The 17,628-nt window shown below is 43.8% G+C and overlaps 1 protein-coding gene and 1 long non-coding RNA gene across 3 annotated transcripts in view; both read left to right on the forward strand.

Moving 5' to 3' along the window:
* Positions 1–2,193, forward strand: part of LOC119316490 — a 4,472-nt gene extending 2,279 nt beyond the window's left edge. Inside the window, exon 3 of the mRNA XM_037590815.1 lies at positions 391–2,193. Within this exon, the coding sequence (XP_037446712.1) occupies positions 391–436 (46 nt within the window). The 3' untranslated portion in view covers positions 437–2,193. The remainder of the gene's footprint in view (positions 1–390) is intronic.
* A 321-nt stretch (positions 2,194–2,514) lies between these two features.
* LOC119316491 lies at positions 2,515–6,732 on the forward strand. 2 transcript variants are annotated; one of them, XR_005153033.1, is made up of 5 exons: positions 2,515–2,980; positions 3,202–3,349; positions 3,584–5,894; positions 6,097–6,205; positions 6,302–6,732. It is a non-coding gene; the product is annotated as an uncharacterized LOC119316491 (long non-coding RNA). The 2 variants fall into 2 exon arrangements; XR_005153032.1 differs by having other exon boundaries at positions 3,584–6,205.
* The last annotated feature ends 10,896 nt before the right edge of the window (positions 6,733–17,628 follow it).

Genomic DNA, 17,628 nt, shown 5'->3' on the forward strand with positions numbered 1-17,628 from the left:
GAAATATTTTCTTGGTGCTGGGTGTACTCGATTATTTGTTTAAGGTGGGTCTAAATGTCCGGGATTAAAATTAATGATATGGTAACATACTTACACATAATTTATTTATTTCATATTAATGCCATCGTAGAAATCGGTAGAAAGAATTACCGAAAAAGGCTTTCGCCCGCTTTATATATAAAGCACCGAACCACAAGAAAGAATTTGAAGTACAAGAAAGGTATTATATTCATTAGTCGTCGAATTATTGCAAGAACAATGGATGAATGAAATTATTTTATTTTACTACACAGTTCAGTGTTCATTCCTTCTAGATTAGGGCTTAGCAGGGTAGAACAGTATTTTCACTACCTGCAAGACAACTAATTATTTTTTTGTGCTTGATGATAGCATGGATGAGCAGATCCCACGGTGTGGCTCAGACGATGAACCATAGTAGTACAATCTACATAAGGTTCCTCCTTACTCTGAACCTCCGTTGTATTGGTTAACATTAACATTAGTTTCAATTTGGTTGAGTTGTTTGTTATTGCCCGAACATAGTCTGTTACCAAGTTTTGTTGCATATGTGCTGCTAATACCAGAAATTGTCACCGACGGCTGCATCTATGAAAGGTAGCATAACTGTGGTTGTTTTCTTCGAACCTGACATGACATCCATTTTGCATTGCTCTAATCATGTTTTGTGAATGCATTTTTTGGTTAATGAGACCAAATAGCTCATGGAGAAGGCAGAAAGTCACTTTGGAGGACGAGTTCGAATGAGCCCTATATTTTGAATAGTGCCAAAAGGTATTTTGAATAGTGCCAAAAAGTCACTCATGGAGAAGCATGTTAACAAAGCGACAAAAGTTGCATAGATTGAAAAATCAAAGTTGAGACAATTGAATAAAGATGTAAATCAATACGCACCATGCATGTAACTTTTGCCAACAAATACATGAGAAGTGCTCATAATAATCCAATAGTAATGCACTCTTACAGATTTGATGTATGCTTCTTCACTATGAATAATCACACGCTCTTCAATTCATGTTTACAAAAATCTTGCAAACAGAGAAAAGCCAGGCTTTCCCAAGGAATTTAGGTGTGGACCGACCTCAGACACCAACAACGTGCTCCCAGTATTCTCTTGCTTGGCTTTGTTGTCACCGACCATACAAGAGGTCCATCATATATAGTTGAAGTATTTTATCATTATAAAAGAACTATATTTTTTCTGATAAGATTTGGTGCTGCTTAGTCTGATTATCATAGGAGTCATGCACAACATCATCATCAATATGAGATGCTCAGACCTGCTTTAGCTTTTGAGGTTGTTTAATGTCCTTGTCATACCAAGAAGGATTTAGCTGAAGGTTTGTGACTGAGGAGAATGAACCGGTGATATTAACCTAAAGAGTTATTTGGCCACTGATGTCGCACAATGTCTTTATTTCGAAAACCATCACATACTGCTTTTGGTTAATAGATTTGTTTAGTACCAAATGCTTATTACGTTTCTGTGAAGGACAATGGCAATATCACGATGAAAAACAATTTAATAATAATATGTGATACGTTGTATTTTTTATGCACCTTTTGATCACTGGATTTGAAAAGACATCTATCTAATTATATGGCATTTGTAGAACGGAACACCTCTTTGAAATGCTCTGCAAATGAGAACATACATGAATATGTTGATCCTCATCTTTTTCTGTCTCAGTGGATGAAAGTACTATGCACAGCTAGAGGAAGACACCACCATTGCTTTCCATGTGTGGCTGCCAAATGCGAGGGACAAAACACCTCTTTGAAATGCTCTTCAAATGGAAACATACATGAATATGTTAATCCACATATTTTTGTGTCTCAGTGAATAAAAGTACTATGCAGAGCTACAGGAAGACACTGCCATTGCTCTTTGTGTGTGGCTGCCGAATGCGAAGTTACAGTTGCTGCATGGTCTCAATCCTTCATTTTCATCCATCGGCTCTGCTGTTGGGAACCTTGGTCAAGACAAAATTGTGAAGCCATGCATGGCAGTGGCAGCAAGGCATAGTCCAAATGTCACAACATAAAGGAAGTGACAGTGTGTAGTGGTAATAAAAAGGGAAGGGAGCCACCCCCTGTGTTTGTGACAGCATAGAATGAATAGTTTGTCTATATATTTTTTGTTCTGTACAAATGAAAGGTATGGGATTGGAATAAGTGAGTCACTAGGTGCATGCTGATAGTAAGAGAGGTACGACTTAAATACAATATAAGAAATATTCAGATTATGTGTTTATTTATCTTTTTATAAAAATGGTTGTAGTCCGTGGCAACGCACGAGCAGTCAACTAGTAGCCTTAGGATTAGGATCGCTTAATTTAATCTAACTATAAGATTACACCAAGCCTCGGCGAAAACTACGTTTAGCAATTTTGCCGGGCGGACGAAAACTCTGCCGCCCGCATTTGTTCGGTTACCAGGTTAAAAAAAAAGGCACGATACAATACACGGGAAACAACACGATCGGGGCGACGGCGCATCTTTAGGAGACGATCGGTATGAGAGGAGAGGGGAGGAGAAGGAGAGGTCTGGCGGCGGCTAAAGAGGTGCTCGCCGGCGCGCACAGTTGGATCGGGGCGCTTCCACCGCGACGCCCCCATCCCAAAAGATCCGGCGCTCCCCGCCGCCTGCCCACCTACCCACGCGACGCTACCACTCCCCTCCACCTCCCCACGCGACGCCGCCAGCCCCAAGGGTGCCCACCCCGTCGCCCGGTCGCTGCACCAGCGCCTCCCGGTCGCCCTCGCCGGCCCTCCCCGCCGGCCCCACGTCGTACCCGTCGTCTCCTCAATCCGTAGCCAGGGGACACGCCAGCGCCCTCCCAGTGGCCCTCGCCGTCCCTCCCCGCCGTCTCCCCAATCCACAGCCAGGGGACACGCCAAGAACCTTCAGTCATGAGGCCGTCGCGCGGGAGGTCTTCCATCTCAGTTTTGTTTTATTTACGGTATTTCCCCAATGATGTGCTACTTCAACTTTTGTTCCAGTGCTCCTCAAATTGATGTAACTAAGAGAATGTCCTGGATCACCGTGTTAGATTCTGAAGTTTATCGTCATCTACCCATCGTTCTGGGTTTCATTTGTAATTTTTCAGCGATGCACAAGTTTATAGTCATCAGGCAGTCCTTAATTTTAAGATGATATCAACATTTATATTCTTGATTACAGGGTGTTGTCAACAATTTCATCACACCCACTGCTTGACCACAGAGGTAGTTGCCGCCTGCAGCCATTCACATGCCGTCACCTGCATCTCCTCTGTGCGTTCCCGTCTCTCCATGCCGCACGAGGATGCAGTCATCACATCCTTGAGTAGGTAATTTATCAATTGATAGCTTTTCTCCCTGCTATGACTTGCATCTTTCTACCTTGCTTCAAATTTAATTTGATTGGGGTCTGTTTGATTCAATGTCAAATGAAGATCAACTTTATCTCTGATTGATTCATGCAAGTGGAAGCTGAATTATATTCTGAAGATTCTGATTATTACTTGCAAGTTATATTCTAACACATTGTCCTTGGTTTAACAACTTGCAAGTGTTTCTTGTAGTGGTTTTAACCCCATAATAAAGGACTTGCAGGTGGACATCTGCTATAAATAATCAGGTACTTCTTTCTCATTATCAAATTCAAATGCTCAGTGAAACTATCCAATGGATGAACTGGTTGTTTAACACTGAATCATCAACACTTTATTCTCTTCTTTTCTCCTCTTCCATTCACCGCAACATCTGCAGTGCATGCTTGTTACTTATCTCTTCTCTGAGTGCTTGAACATAAATACTGAGAAAACCAAATTCTCTATGGGCATGAATAATCTTTCGATTCATACGTAAAAATCAAAATGTGGTTCCAGAGGTCGGGGGTAATCCTCCTTTTCTAAAAAAAAAAGTTCCGGGAGGTATGGCGTGATTTCTCTGCTGGTATGTGTGTGTGTTGCTTGTTTGTCTGCTGCCGGGAGGATTGCACAGTGCCGATGCCGGGAGCCAGGGGTCATCGGAAAATTGAGATGCCGAAGTCGATCACTCAAAACGAGCCTTACTTGGCAGTGACTGAATCCTCCACAAATTATTTGATGACATTGAGCCTTGCTTGGCATTGACTGAATCCAACAGTGGCGAGCTTGTATCCCAGACAACCTCTTCGTCTTGATTTTTTAGAAGCTAACTCACTTCAAAAGGAGGCCTGGATTACCTTATATTCAGCATTGGTCACATAGAATAGATTTTTTTTATGATGAAGAAGTTTGACAGGAACCTATCCGAGAATCATGCTGGTTTGTGCACTGCAGTTTGCACGAGGTTCAGACGTGTGGCCAGCTGGGCACCGCCTATATATCTAAACCTGAAAAAGCTTACTATATAGATTGGCAGAATAAAATAAAATTCATAAATCACTTTAGTTTTCACTAATGCAGCTAGGGCCAGCACCCACTATCAAAAGAGACAGCCTCAACAACGGACAGGGTGGCGGAGTAGTCACATTCCCACCATACATATACTACTAGCTATACTTCTGGAGCAAATTCTTTGTCGTAGTCATCAGGCTGCGGATGTCGTTGCCGGGATACACGCTCTCCAAGGTCTCCGGCCATATAGGCCCATGAGGGATGCAGGGCATGTTACTCTATGCAGCATCATGACCACAATGGTGTCTTGGTTTTGAAAATACTATTTGAATGGCATCACAACATTTAGTACACACTTTTTCGCAACAGTTGCTTTATTTTTATACCATGTGAATCTCCCTTGGTCAGCACCTGAGACGTGCGTTACACATGGTCAATTTTTCATGATTTATTGTTGTTGCTGTTTCCCACAAGGTACTTGATAAAAATGATTGGCGTGTGGCGCTCTTCAATGACTTGTTCTCTTTTGAAGAGCAAGCAGAGAGAGCATGAGAGCGCCGTGATTCTCCAAATTCCTGCTCACTTCTATATCCATATATTTGTTTTATCTGGTTTTTTTGACTTATTTTATTATCTTGTGTGCTACATAAGAGGTGTCTTTGTGGAGCTTAAGAACAATTTATTTGGTTGGAGCAAACTAATATTGTATTGCAAAGGGCCGGACAGCCAACCAGCTACAAAGGGACTGCCCAATTTTATCCATGTGTTGGACTAGATGATATTTGATGATTTGAACCTTGCAATGATAGGGTTTCCACAACACTATGTATGATCTAAACAATGGCTGGAAATATTTATTGGAGCATTTATTTCAAACAACTTTGTTAAAAGATATTTCTAATATTTTAGTGGATGCGATATATTTTAGATAGTAGTACTGCTTTAATGTGGTGTGGTACAGAGTTTGCCTTCTGTTATAAACTTCACACGCTTTGAAAGCAAGATCATGTTGTACAGGCGTGCAGTTGTGAGAAAAACAGTGGATGGCTCCATATGAGTTCTCTAGCCCTCTAGAATTATGGAGTCAGGTGCAGACTCCGCTGATGACGACGATGGTTCGGTAGAGATAGGCTTGCTCTGTATTACATAACTATGTTCTGTTAGTCAAGTGTCATTCTGATGCAGGAGGCAGACGCTTCAAAATCATCTGCGGAGTAAGCGATAGGAGGCCGTTGTGCAACAAAAGGTCATGTATAGACCAATGCCGTTGGTACAAAATCTCGATCACAGCGTCCCATATCGTGATCGCACATCAGAGCTAGCCTACCAATGTCAGATGGCATCGGTTTTACTACAGGGATGTGGGTCATCGGCCATGACAAAAGATGGGATACAAATATTATGGATAAAAGATGGCAGCATAAACTTTGCAATTTTATGATATGTTATCTGGAAGATTTTTGCCATGCGGTGGTCCAATGATTCTGGCTATATGCACTGGAGTTTAATCCATGTATGTGAACTAATTAGATATCTATCTGTGTGAATTTGGAGATACTCCCTCCGTTCGGAATTACTTGTCGTAGAAATGGATGTATCTAGATGTATTTTAGTTCTAGATATATTCATTTCTGAGACAAGTAATTCCGAACGGAGGAAGTATGTGTTTGAGATGATTTGAGAGTTAAACAAACTTTAAGTGAGGATCTTTATAGGTGAGTCCCTATACATACATTGATGGGAAATATTTTAGGGGATCTATGAGAGTTTCTCTAATTGCGGTTCATAATTCCTCGGAAGTCCTCCGAGCCATACCTGTTTACGGTAAACAACATATTTTGTTACTCTTTTAGTTATCTTTTAATAAATTTTCTTTATTAAATTCAACTTCATCACTAAACCAAGTTCTGCTCATGACAGCCACACGACAAGAGCCGGCAAGGAGGTAGAGTTCACGAAGTACATGTTTGACCGCGACAACTCCCAAGCATGTGTATCCGTACCTGATGACGAGGTGACCAGGTGAATACCACTCATGAGATGTGCGAACTTGGGATGAAGATAAGTAGAACACATATTAGTCGCAAGCGGGCGCAAGAATTTTGTTTCCGTTGCAACTCACGACCACATTTACTCGATTAAACATAAATAGAATATTTTTATATTTGAGAGACGTGCACATACTTACTAGTTAGTCTTAAACATGATAATTGTTAGGATTTAATTAATTCTATTAATCCCTACTTTTCCTAAAGGAGGCGGTTACCTCATGTCCCTTCGGAAACAGTCTTTCAGGGGCTATATATATGTAACCTGTCATCAAGAGAACAAGGATTCACTTTTACTTTCCAGTCTCCCGTCTCTCTCGTTTTATCTCAACACGTTATTAGCACGCTCTACCACCGAGAGAGATTTCCTTCGCCCCAAAGCGGCGGTTACAGAGACGCTTGAACAACGACGGTTGTGGGTTGTGTGCATGGTGGCGGCAGTCCACGGACAGCGCTCGGCGACTGACGGCGGAGCCAAGACCCTGCATCGGCTGCAATGCAGCGCGCGCTCGGTGTCCTGCTTTTGGATGACGTTCGTGACATCAAACGCTGCGCGCCCCATGCCATCCAGGGCTCGAGCATGCTTTTGCATGCATGCATCTGTCCAAGAAGTAGCCTGGTTTGAATTTCATTCTTTCCAATTAACAACGAACTAATCACCTAGCGATTGCCGTATTTTCACGTACATGGATGAATCTCTTTGCTGTGTGGTCACCAATGGCACGACTGGCGTACCCCGCAGCGTGGGCTCGGCTTCTCGGCTGACGACGCTGTCCAACGGTTCCTGCGGCGACGCTGCAACAAAGGGGGCGGCGGTCCAGACGCGTTCTAGGCGGCCCTCAGCCCGCACCCTCGTGGCGTCCTTCAGCGCGACACGCTGAGGCGCAACCGTCAACCGGCGGCGCACGAGAGGAGTCGACGCAGCCGGTGGCGTGACGCTCGTCCTTCCAGCAGGCGGGACAACACGGCACGGCGCCCTTGCATAGCGGCCGCGACCTCGGCGTCGCTATTGCCCATGGTGGTGCCCATTCCGGCGCTACTTCTGGCTTTCGTGGCCCTCAGCCCGGCGCGGATTCCCCTTTTCAGGCGAAGCGGAGGCAGCAGTTGCAACCCACGTCCAGTGAGTAGCGTTGTGCTCATGGCGCGAACGACGAGCCTGTCTGGCTTGCCGTTGACTGCGGCGCTCGCGCCCATGCGGCACCAGGCTGCAGCACCGCGCCCCGCGCCCGACCATGCGCCGCGCTCCGTCCTCGCTCGCCCGTGGGACTCGGCCACCGCGTCATTGGATTCGGCCACAGCGCCGGCTGCGCCGAGACGGTACTCGCCGCCTCGGCCCCCTCCTCGCCTTCGCCATCGCCTCGTAGCCCTAGACGGCCTCCCGTCCCCGCCGGTGATAGCCGCTGCAGCGGCGCCAGTGGAGATGGGTGGGGCGGCGCTGCACAGGGAGGGCGGGGGAGCGGTTGCTCCTGAGGAAGAGGAAACCGTCTCCTTCCCTGCCGGGCGATTTTTTCGAATTAAACCTATATTATCTTGGTTATTAATTCGGATTTCGTTCTATTAACAGTTGTCTAACTCTGTGTTTAGACACTGCTAATTACAGTACTTAAATTTCAGTACTGTAAATATGTTGAGTACTATGTATTCCACATAATATGTTGATGTAATATATCTCCTTGTTTCTTACATGTTGAGAATAATTATATCTATTATTTGCAATTGAGATTTTTCTTTTATCTCTTATAAAGATAAATTCAGTACCTCTACAGTACTGATTTGCGATTAAGAATTATTATTTTCTCGCAAAACAATCTCATTGCAATTGAGATCAATTTTCTCTCGCAAATTATTAATTCATCTCGCTGAATTATTTTGCAACTTGATACAAGATCATCTCATTTAATTTGAGATCTATACAATTCAAGTTTTTCACTTGAAGATCAAGTTTGCAAGATCATTATTATCCACTACATTAGTAGTGTATATCTGTTGAGTACCTTGTACTCCAGAATAAACTATGATGTAATATATTTCCATGTTATTCTACATGTTGAGATTAATTACATGTACTATTTGCAATTGAGATTTTCAATTTCTTGCAAAATAAAAATCTATTCATCTTAATTGAGCCTTTTTGGCTTAATACGAGCAAGAATTGATATGCAAAATTATTAACGATTTCTTCAAATTGATGTATTGGGATCACAAGGTAGTGTGTAGATCTACTGCTTTCCAGATTATCACCACTACTGTTTAAGCCAACATTTTGTCATATTTGACATTATGATTGCTCACCATTGTGCTCTTCCATGCATTTTATTAAGTTATGACATAAGGTACTAGAAGTATCCGCTGATTTCATCAGATTATACTCTCTAGTACTGTGAGATCTACTCCATTTTGGAGATTATCTTCAAGGTGTCATATTTAGCAATTTGAGATTCACACTAATGGTTTCAAGATAACTTCTTAAAATACCCATTGATTTTGCTAAGTTCATTACAACATCAACCATGACGGTCTTTAATTTACTGGTTGTAAATTAATCATCTCTGGTTTACCCATAGAGGTAACATATGGCTATAGAGTTTGAGGCATTCGCCCTCAATAGCCACCACTGCCCTATCTGGACCATAGACATCATGATCGCTCTTGTGTCTCGTGGGATAATGTGTGCAATCCTGGATTCATCTCTAGTTAGGATCACACCGCTAAAAGAAAAATGGTGTCTTATATATCATAAGGCATTAGATTCAGATCTCAGCATCTGGTTATTCTGTATCAGCAATTCCTGGGATACAATGAACCTCAAGGGAAAAGGTTTGAATCTTACTTCAACCTTCAATCCGACATCATCAGCTGTGACGGGACCCTATAGGCACGGAGAATGCGATGGTTGAATATGCCTCAACCGACATGTTTGGAGACTATGAATAGTCTTTCAATCTCCTGAGTGGTCAATATAATTAATGTCCATTTACGATGTTGTGACAACAACATAAGTATTATTGTCATCATATATTGTATATCACAATATATTGTATCAGCACTTTGGTACAAATACATTTGTATATATTCTATATATCTGACAGTGATTTTCATATTGAGAATCTTCATGTCTATATATGGATTTCTACGGGAGTCAACCCGATGAAAAATGATATGTGCCTTGTGGACATTGAAGGAAATATGCCCTACAGGCAATAATAAAGTTATTATTTATTTCCTTATTTCATGATAAATATTTATTATTCATGCTAGAATTGTATTAACCGGAAACATGATACATGTGTGAATACATAGACAAACAGAGTGTCACTAGTATGCCTCTACTTCACTAGCTCGTTGATCAAAGATGGTTATGTTTCCTAGCCATAGACATGAGTTGTCACTTGATTAACGAGATCACATCATTAGAGAATGATGTGATTGACTTGACCCATTCCGTTAGCTTAGCACTCGATCGTTTAGTATGTTGCTATTGCTTTCTTCATGACTTATACATGTTCCTATAACTATGAGATTATGCAACTCCCGTTTACCGGAGGAACACTTTGTGTGCTACCAAACGTCACAACGTAACTGGGTAATTATAAAGGTGCTCTACAGGTGTCTCCAAAGGTACATGTTGGGTTGGCGTATTTCGAGATTAGGATTTGTCACTCCGATTGTCGGAGAGGTATCTCTGGGCCCTCTCGGTAATGCACATCACTTAAGCCTTGCAAGCAATGCAACTAATGAGTTAGTTGCGAGATGATGTATTACGGAATGAGTAAAGAGACTTGCCGGTAACGAGATTGAACTAGGTATTAAGATACCGACGATCGAATCTCGGGCAAGTAACATACTGATGACAAAGGGAATAACGTATGTTGTTATGCGGTTTGACCGATAAAGATCTTCGTAGAATATGTGGGAGCCAATATGAGCATCCAAGTTCCGCTATTGGTTATTGACCGGAGACGTGTCTCGGTCATGTCTACATTGTTCTCGAACCCGTAGGGTCCGAATGCTTAACGTTACGATGACAGTTTCATTATGAGTTTATATATTTTGATGTACTGAAGGTTGTTCGGAGTCCCGGATATGATCATGGACATGACGAGGAGTCTCGAAATGGCCGAGACATAAAGATTGATATATTGGACGGCTATATTCGGACACCGGAAGTGTTTCGGGTGATTTCGGAGAAAACCGGAGTGCCGGAAGGGTTACCGGAACCCCCCGGGGAAGTATTGGGCCTTAGTGGGCCTGAGGGGAGAGAGAGGGCAGCAGCCCAGGAGGTGGCTCCCCTCCTCCCATGAGGAGTCCGAATTGGACTAGGGGAGGGGGCGCGGCCCCTCTTTCCCTCTCCCTCTCCCTCTCTTTCCTTCCCCCTTCTCTCTTCCTAGTTGGACTAGGAAAGGGGAGTCCTACTCCTACTAGGAGGACTCCCCCCTCCTTGGCGCGCCCCAAGGGCCGGCCGGCCTCCCCCATTGCTCCTTTATATACAGGGGCAGGGGCCTCCCCCATTGTAGCGGTGCTTAGGCGAAGCCCTGTGACGGTAAAACATCAAGATCGTCACCACGCCGTCGTGCTGACGGAACTCTTCCCCGACACTTTGCTGGATCGGAGTCCGGGGATCGTCATCGAGCTGAACGTGTGCTAGAACTCGGAGGTGCCATAGTTTCGGTGCTTGATCGGTCGGGCCGTGAAGATGTACGACTACATCAACCGCGTTGTGCTAATGCTTCCGCTTTCGGTCTACGAGGGTACGTAGACAACACTCTTCCCTCTCGTTGCTATGCATCACCATGATCTTGCGTGTGCGTAGGAATTTTTTTGAAATTACTACGTTCCCCAACAGACATATGCACCACAAACTCTATACTCAGGGAAGTCCAATGTTTCCACTCTCATTGAGAGAAAGGAGATATTTAAATCGCTAGACGCGATGAGGTATTTGTTGGCTCAACTCGAGTCATATTTACTATCCCTATGGGTACTCGAGTAACATCGGGATGCTTTATTGCTTCCCAAGTTTAACTCGTACCCTACTAAGCTATAGAGATGTCCGTCAAAATAGTTTCCATAGCGAAACTTATGATGACAACAAAGAGAAATAACTTCTTTTTACCATATGCAACGGATATGGCAAGCACATTCTCTATGTATCATCTGGATTGTACTACACATACAAACAACCCGTAGCACATGTTGTGTATGGGATAATTTTCCAGAGTGTCTTGTACATGACAAACTTGGCATACTCGCCTTGGTCATCAAGACATTGGGTTGAAACCGAAACTATCAGCAATTCCAATAGTTTATGATTATTATGATGCTAAATTCTAACAACATTTGGATTTTATGTGCACTACAAGTGACGCAGGGAAGCTAATTTTAAGGCTTGCACACCTTAAATTCTACGCTGAACCACTCAGACTCCTTGAATGCATCAAGTTGAGGTAAGTGGCTCTTCCCATCCATTGACTAGACTATTCAGGTATTCCATGGTTTTAGAAGACATATCTACATGATGGTCTTAAGTGTGTGCTTTATTCACATGCAACCATTGGCTCATTATCCTAACATCGATTTCAAGCAAATAGAATGGATAACATTGCATAATTCTCCTTGAGTGCCTTCTCTATGGCCCTTGGATTGAAGTTTAGCAATTTGCCCTAATGTCTAGACTCAAAATGGTATGGTAGAATGTAACGCCCTCGATGCGGCTATACCTCCCACGTGTCGAAGCACGACTTAGAGGCATAACCGCATTGAAATCAATGTCGCAAGTGAGGTAATCTTCACACAACCCATGTAATACATAAGGGAAAGAGATACATAGTTGGCTTACAATCGCCACTTCACACAATTACATGAATAAAGCATTACATCATCCAAATACAATCAAGGCCCAACTACGGAGCCAAAATAAAAGAAGACTACCCCAAATGCTACACAGATCCCCGATCGACCCCAACTGGGCTCCACTACTGATCAACTGGAAAACGAAACAACATAAAGAACACGATCTTCATAGAGCTCCTTCTTGAGCTTGGTTGCATCACCTGCTCGGTAACATTGGCACCTGCAAACTGGTTTTGGAAGTATCTGTGAGTCACGGGGACTCAGCAATCTCACACCCTCGCGATCAAGACTATTTAAGCTTATAGGAAGGGTAAAAGGTATGAGGTGGAGCTGCAGCAAGCGACTAGCTTATTTGGTGGCTAACATACGCAAATGAGAGCGAGAAGAGGAGGCAAAAGCACGGTCGAACAACTATGATCAAGAAGTGATCCTAGAACAACCTACGTCAAGCATTACTCCAACACCGTGTTCACTTCCCGGACTCCGCCGAGAAGAGACCATCACGGTTACACACGCGGTTGATGTATTTTAATTAAGATCAACTTCAGGTTTTCTACAACCGGACATTAACAAATTCCCATCTGCCCATAACCGCGGGCACGGCTTTCAAAAGTTCAAATCCCTGCAGGGGTGTCCCAACTTATCCCATCACAAGCTCTCACGGTCAACGAAGGATATTCCTTCTCCCAAGACAATCCGATCAGACTCGGCATCCCGATTACAAGACATCCTCGACAATGGTAAAACAAGTCCAGCAACACCGCCCGAATGTGCCGACAAATCCCGATAGGAGCTGCACATATCTCGTTCTCAGGGCACACTCAGATGAGACTAGCTACGAGTAAAACCAACCCTCAAGTTTCCTCGAGGTGGCCCCGCAGGCAGCTCAGTTTGGACCAACACTCAGAGGAGCACTGGCCCAGGGGGGGGGGTTAAAATAATGATGACCCTTGAGTCTGCAGAACCCAAGGGAAAGAAAAGGCTAGGTGGCGAATGGTAAAACCAATGTTGGGCATTGCTGGAGGAGTTTTATTCAAGGCGAACTGTCAAGGGGTTCCCATTATAACCCAACCGCGTAAGGAACGCAAAATCCGGGAACATAACACCGATATGACGGAAACTAGGGCGGCAAGAGTGGAACAAAACACCAGGCATAAGGCCGAGCCTTCCACCCTTTACCAAGTATATAGATGCATTAATTAAATAAGAGATATGGTGATATCCCAACAATAACATCCATGTCCCAACAAGGAACAAACTTCAATCTTCACCTGCAACTAACACGCTATAAGAGGGGCTGAGCAAAGCGGTAACATAGCCAACCAACAATTTGCTAGGACAAGGTGGGTTAGAGGCTTGGTTCAACAATATGGAAGGCATGATAAGCAAGTGGTAGGTATCGCAGCATGGGCATTGCAAAAGAGCGAGCAACTAGCAAGCAAAGATAGAAGTGATTTCGAGGGTATGGTCATCTTGCCTGAAATTCCGCAAGGAAGAAGAACGAGTCCATGAAGAAGACAAACGGACGTAGTCGAACAGGTCCTCACAAACGTGACGTTATCGGAACCAACCCGAAGAAGCAACACCGGAAAGAAGCACACAACATAGTAAACAAACAACACATGAACATGGTATGATATGCGGGATGCGGTATGCGGTGCATATGCATGATTTGGAAAGAAATGATTGAACCTGTCCCCAACTTCGAAATCCAAGAGTTCCACTGGAAAGGTGAGGTGATTTCGGTTGAAATTGATATAAAGATCGCCGGAATCGGATGCATGGTTTGGAAATGGCAAGCAAAACAAATATGACACCGGTCTGTGATAAACAGCAAGTAGCCATTTAAATGCATCAAGATAAATATACTACAGCACTCAAACATAACAATAAAATACATGGAAGGGATCCACTCATGATGCTTGACAAAAGATGAACACTGAGCTATGGCTATATCATCCATTAACAGGTTCAAACAAGCATGGCAAAAGTGCAAATGATAACAGGTTTCAGACTTAGTGAAATTAACACAAGTCTGGAATTTATCATCAGGAAGCACACTTTAGGGCATGAAAACTACAAGCTACAGGAACTTAACATGGCAAGGCAAGGCATGGCATGAAGCTACTCAAAGCACTTAACAAAAGTCCCTTAGTGACCTTGAGCCAAAAGGGATCAGAAAATACAATTGCAAGCATGTGAACATGGCAAAAACATAAACAGATTCAGACTTAGTGAAAAACTGGAGCATGCAAAACAGTCAACGAGTAGGCATGTTTACGAGCTCGATGCACTCACTACAGAGCATGGCATGACAAACTAAGTATACACCCATCAAGAATGCATAGCATAGAAGCTAGACATGGCAAGAACAACAACATAATATGCACGGATCAATAGCAACATCCTCGGCAAAATCGCTAAACATGTCAACAATCTGCCAGGATTATTTATAGCAAAAGTAGAGCTCGATTGACTCACGCTAGGTTGCTCCATAAATGCAAAAAATACATGGATGGATAGAGCACCACAATATTAACAAAACATCCTTACTGATCATCCTCAAAAGAGGCACGGATCACTAGGAAACAACATGAACATATGACATAAAAATAAATACAGGACAAGGACTTAGTGAAATTCTAAGTCCCTGAAATCAGCATCAACGAGTAAGCTACTTTGCATGCTTGTGCTAGTCATCACAAAGATCACAAAAATACATGGCATACACACCTATAAAGATGGCATGGCATATAACAAAACACATGTAGAGCTTGGGATCATAGCATGCACACATTAATCATGGCAAAAATGACAAAAGGCTATTTGCTGAAACAGATCTGACATATTCCCCACATAGCCCTCTTCCAACAGCATTTCGGGCATCAAGATGAGCTCAAATGAAAATGATGCAATGAGATGAAATGATGTACACGTTGAGACGAACATTTTGATATGCTGCACGCACAAATCGGAGTTACGAATGCAGAGTTACGACATGATGAAGATGGCATAAAACTTAGGGTTCGGAGGGAAAAAGTCAACCCGGGTGGATCCAGATCCAGATCGGCGCAGATTACGAGGATCGACGGAGACACTGTAGCCGGCCGGATTCGTTGGGGAAGAAGAAGCAGCGGCCAGCGGGAGGATGGGGTGGCCGGATCCGGTGGCCGGCGACCGGATCGGGGCGCGTGCGACGGCTGCGAGGTCGCCGACGAGGAACGGAGGCAGGGCAGCGGCTTCGCGCGGAGGGGACGGGCGGCGCCGGCGACGACTGGCGGGAGGAGCTGCAGGCTCGGGCGGCGCGGGCGCACTTAGGCGGCGGGGCAGGCGCGTGGGGCTCTCGGCCCGGTCGCGGGTCGGGAGGGCCGACCATGGGCTGGGCAGGCCGCGGCGGCGCGGTGAAGTGGGCGCGGGCGGCGGCGAATCAGTGGATGCCACGTGGCGGAGGACGGCGGAGCGGACATGTCCGTCGGCGGGATTTGTGTCCGGCGCGCGTGGAGAGGGAGGGGGCTAGGGTTAGACCGTGAAATTTGGAGAGGGGCACATATTTATAGGTAGAGGGAGCTAGGAGAGTCTAAATGAGGTGCGGTTTTCGGCCACGCGATCGTGATCGAACGACCGAGATGATGGAGGGGGTTTAGGTGGGTTTTGGGCCAGTTTGGAAGGGTGTTGGGCTGCAACACACACGAGACCTTTTCGGTCCCTCGGTTAACCGTTGGAGTATCAAACGAAGTCCAAATGGCATGAAACTTGACAGACGGTCTACCGGTAGTAAACCAAGGCCGCATGACAAGTCTCGGTCCAATACGAAAACGTTTAACACCCGCACATGAAAAGAGGTAGAAAGGGACACCGGGTGACATAGGAGCGCCGGATTGCAAAACAGACAACGAGGAAAATGTTCGGATGCATGAGACGAACATGTATGCAAATGAAATGCACATGATGACATGATATGCAATGCATGACATGCAAGCAATGACAAGGCAACAACAACGAAAAACTGGAGGACACCTGGCACCTCGGTCTTGGGGCGTTACAACACTCCACCACTACGAGAGGATCTCGTCCCGAGATTTAGAATGGCACCGGAGGGGAAAATGGAAGAGGAAGAGAAGAGGTAAAACTAAGTTGCTTTTTTTGCAAACGAGTGAGACCAAAGAACCTTGAAAAGGTTGAGCAAATTGAAAGAAAGAAAGCAACGGAGAAGAATAATGTTAAAGCACTCCGTTAAGAAAGGGGAAAATAAAGAACCGATTTGGTAGCACTTCAGTTGAAAAGAGATGAAAGACTTGATAAAATGAAAGAATTTGAGCAGCGGACACAACACTCCGGTTAAATGGATAGGCATGAAAAGAACACGAACCAAGATGATGAGAGAAAAGAGCAACATCACAATGGCTCCGGAACAAAAGAATAGAAGATAGATAATTGAAATAGGAGAATTGAGAAGAAAATGCCAACTTCTGCCACAAAAGAGCTTGAAGAGGCATCTTTAGGAGAAGGGTCGAACGGAGTTGTTGGAAAACCAACAACGAAAAGAATAAGCTTGATGTGGGCTTATGGAAGACATCTCAAAATTATGAGGTGAAATTCTGTCACTAACGAAACGATAGATAGGATTGATATGAACAAGGAGGCGAGGAACTTATTTCACCAGGAGGATAAATGAAGAACTTGGGTCATTTATAAGCACCATAAAAGCAACAATCCTTAAGGAAAGCTTTAGGTGAAACATGACACAAGATAACTCCAGCGAAGAGATTGATGAATTTAAAATATCTCATTTTTAACAACCTGTGAATCATGAAACATGAACTCAAATTATCAAGAATGACATAATACCACCTCCAAAGATAAGGTAAAAGAATTGCACTCCGGATTGCAAGATGAAGAAGAACTTGAGCACCTCTGAAAAGAAATTTGATGAACACTTCGAGAAGGAATTAAATCCTTGATGAACCATCATGAAGAACTCCGGTAACAAAAGAAATGATCAAACGGAAGGAAAGAGAGGTCAAAAACACAAGGTGAATCCTTGCAATGATTTGATGGATCTTTGGAATGATATAATTGAAATAACTTTGAGCTCCGGAAAAGAAAGATGGACAACTTGAATCAAGAATTTGATGAACCTCGGGAATAAGGAATTAATCACTTGGGTGAAACAAGAGTAAGAATTATGTTATGCGTATCCTTCACCAATTAAATTGAAGACAAATAATGGATTTGGCATACTACTTACTCTCTTAGAAAGGATTAAGATAGATATTGCGCAAACTTGAAGAGGCCTTCAATGATCCACCGGTACGATTGGAAAGAACGAATGAATTGATATGATAACGA

This window comes from Triticum dicoccoides, chromosome 6A (genome assembly GCF_002162155.2).
Source record: "Triticum dicoccoides isolate Atlit2015 ecotype Zavitan chromosome 6A, WEW_v2.0, whole genome shotgun sequence".
Classification (NCBI taxonomy): domain Eukaryota; kingdom Viridiplantae; phylum Streptophyta; class Magnoliopsida; order Poales; family Poaceae; genus Triticum; species Triticum dicoccoides.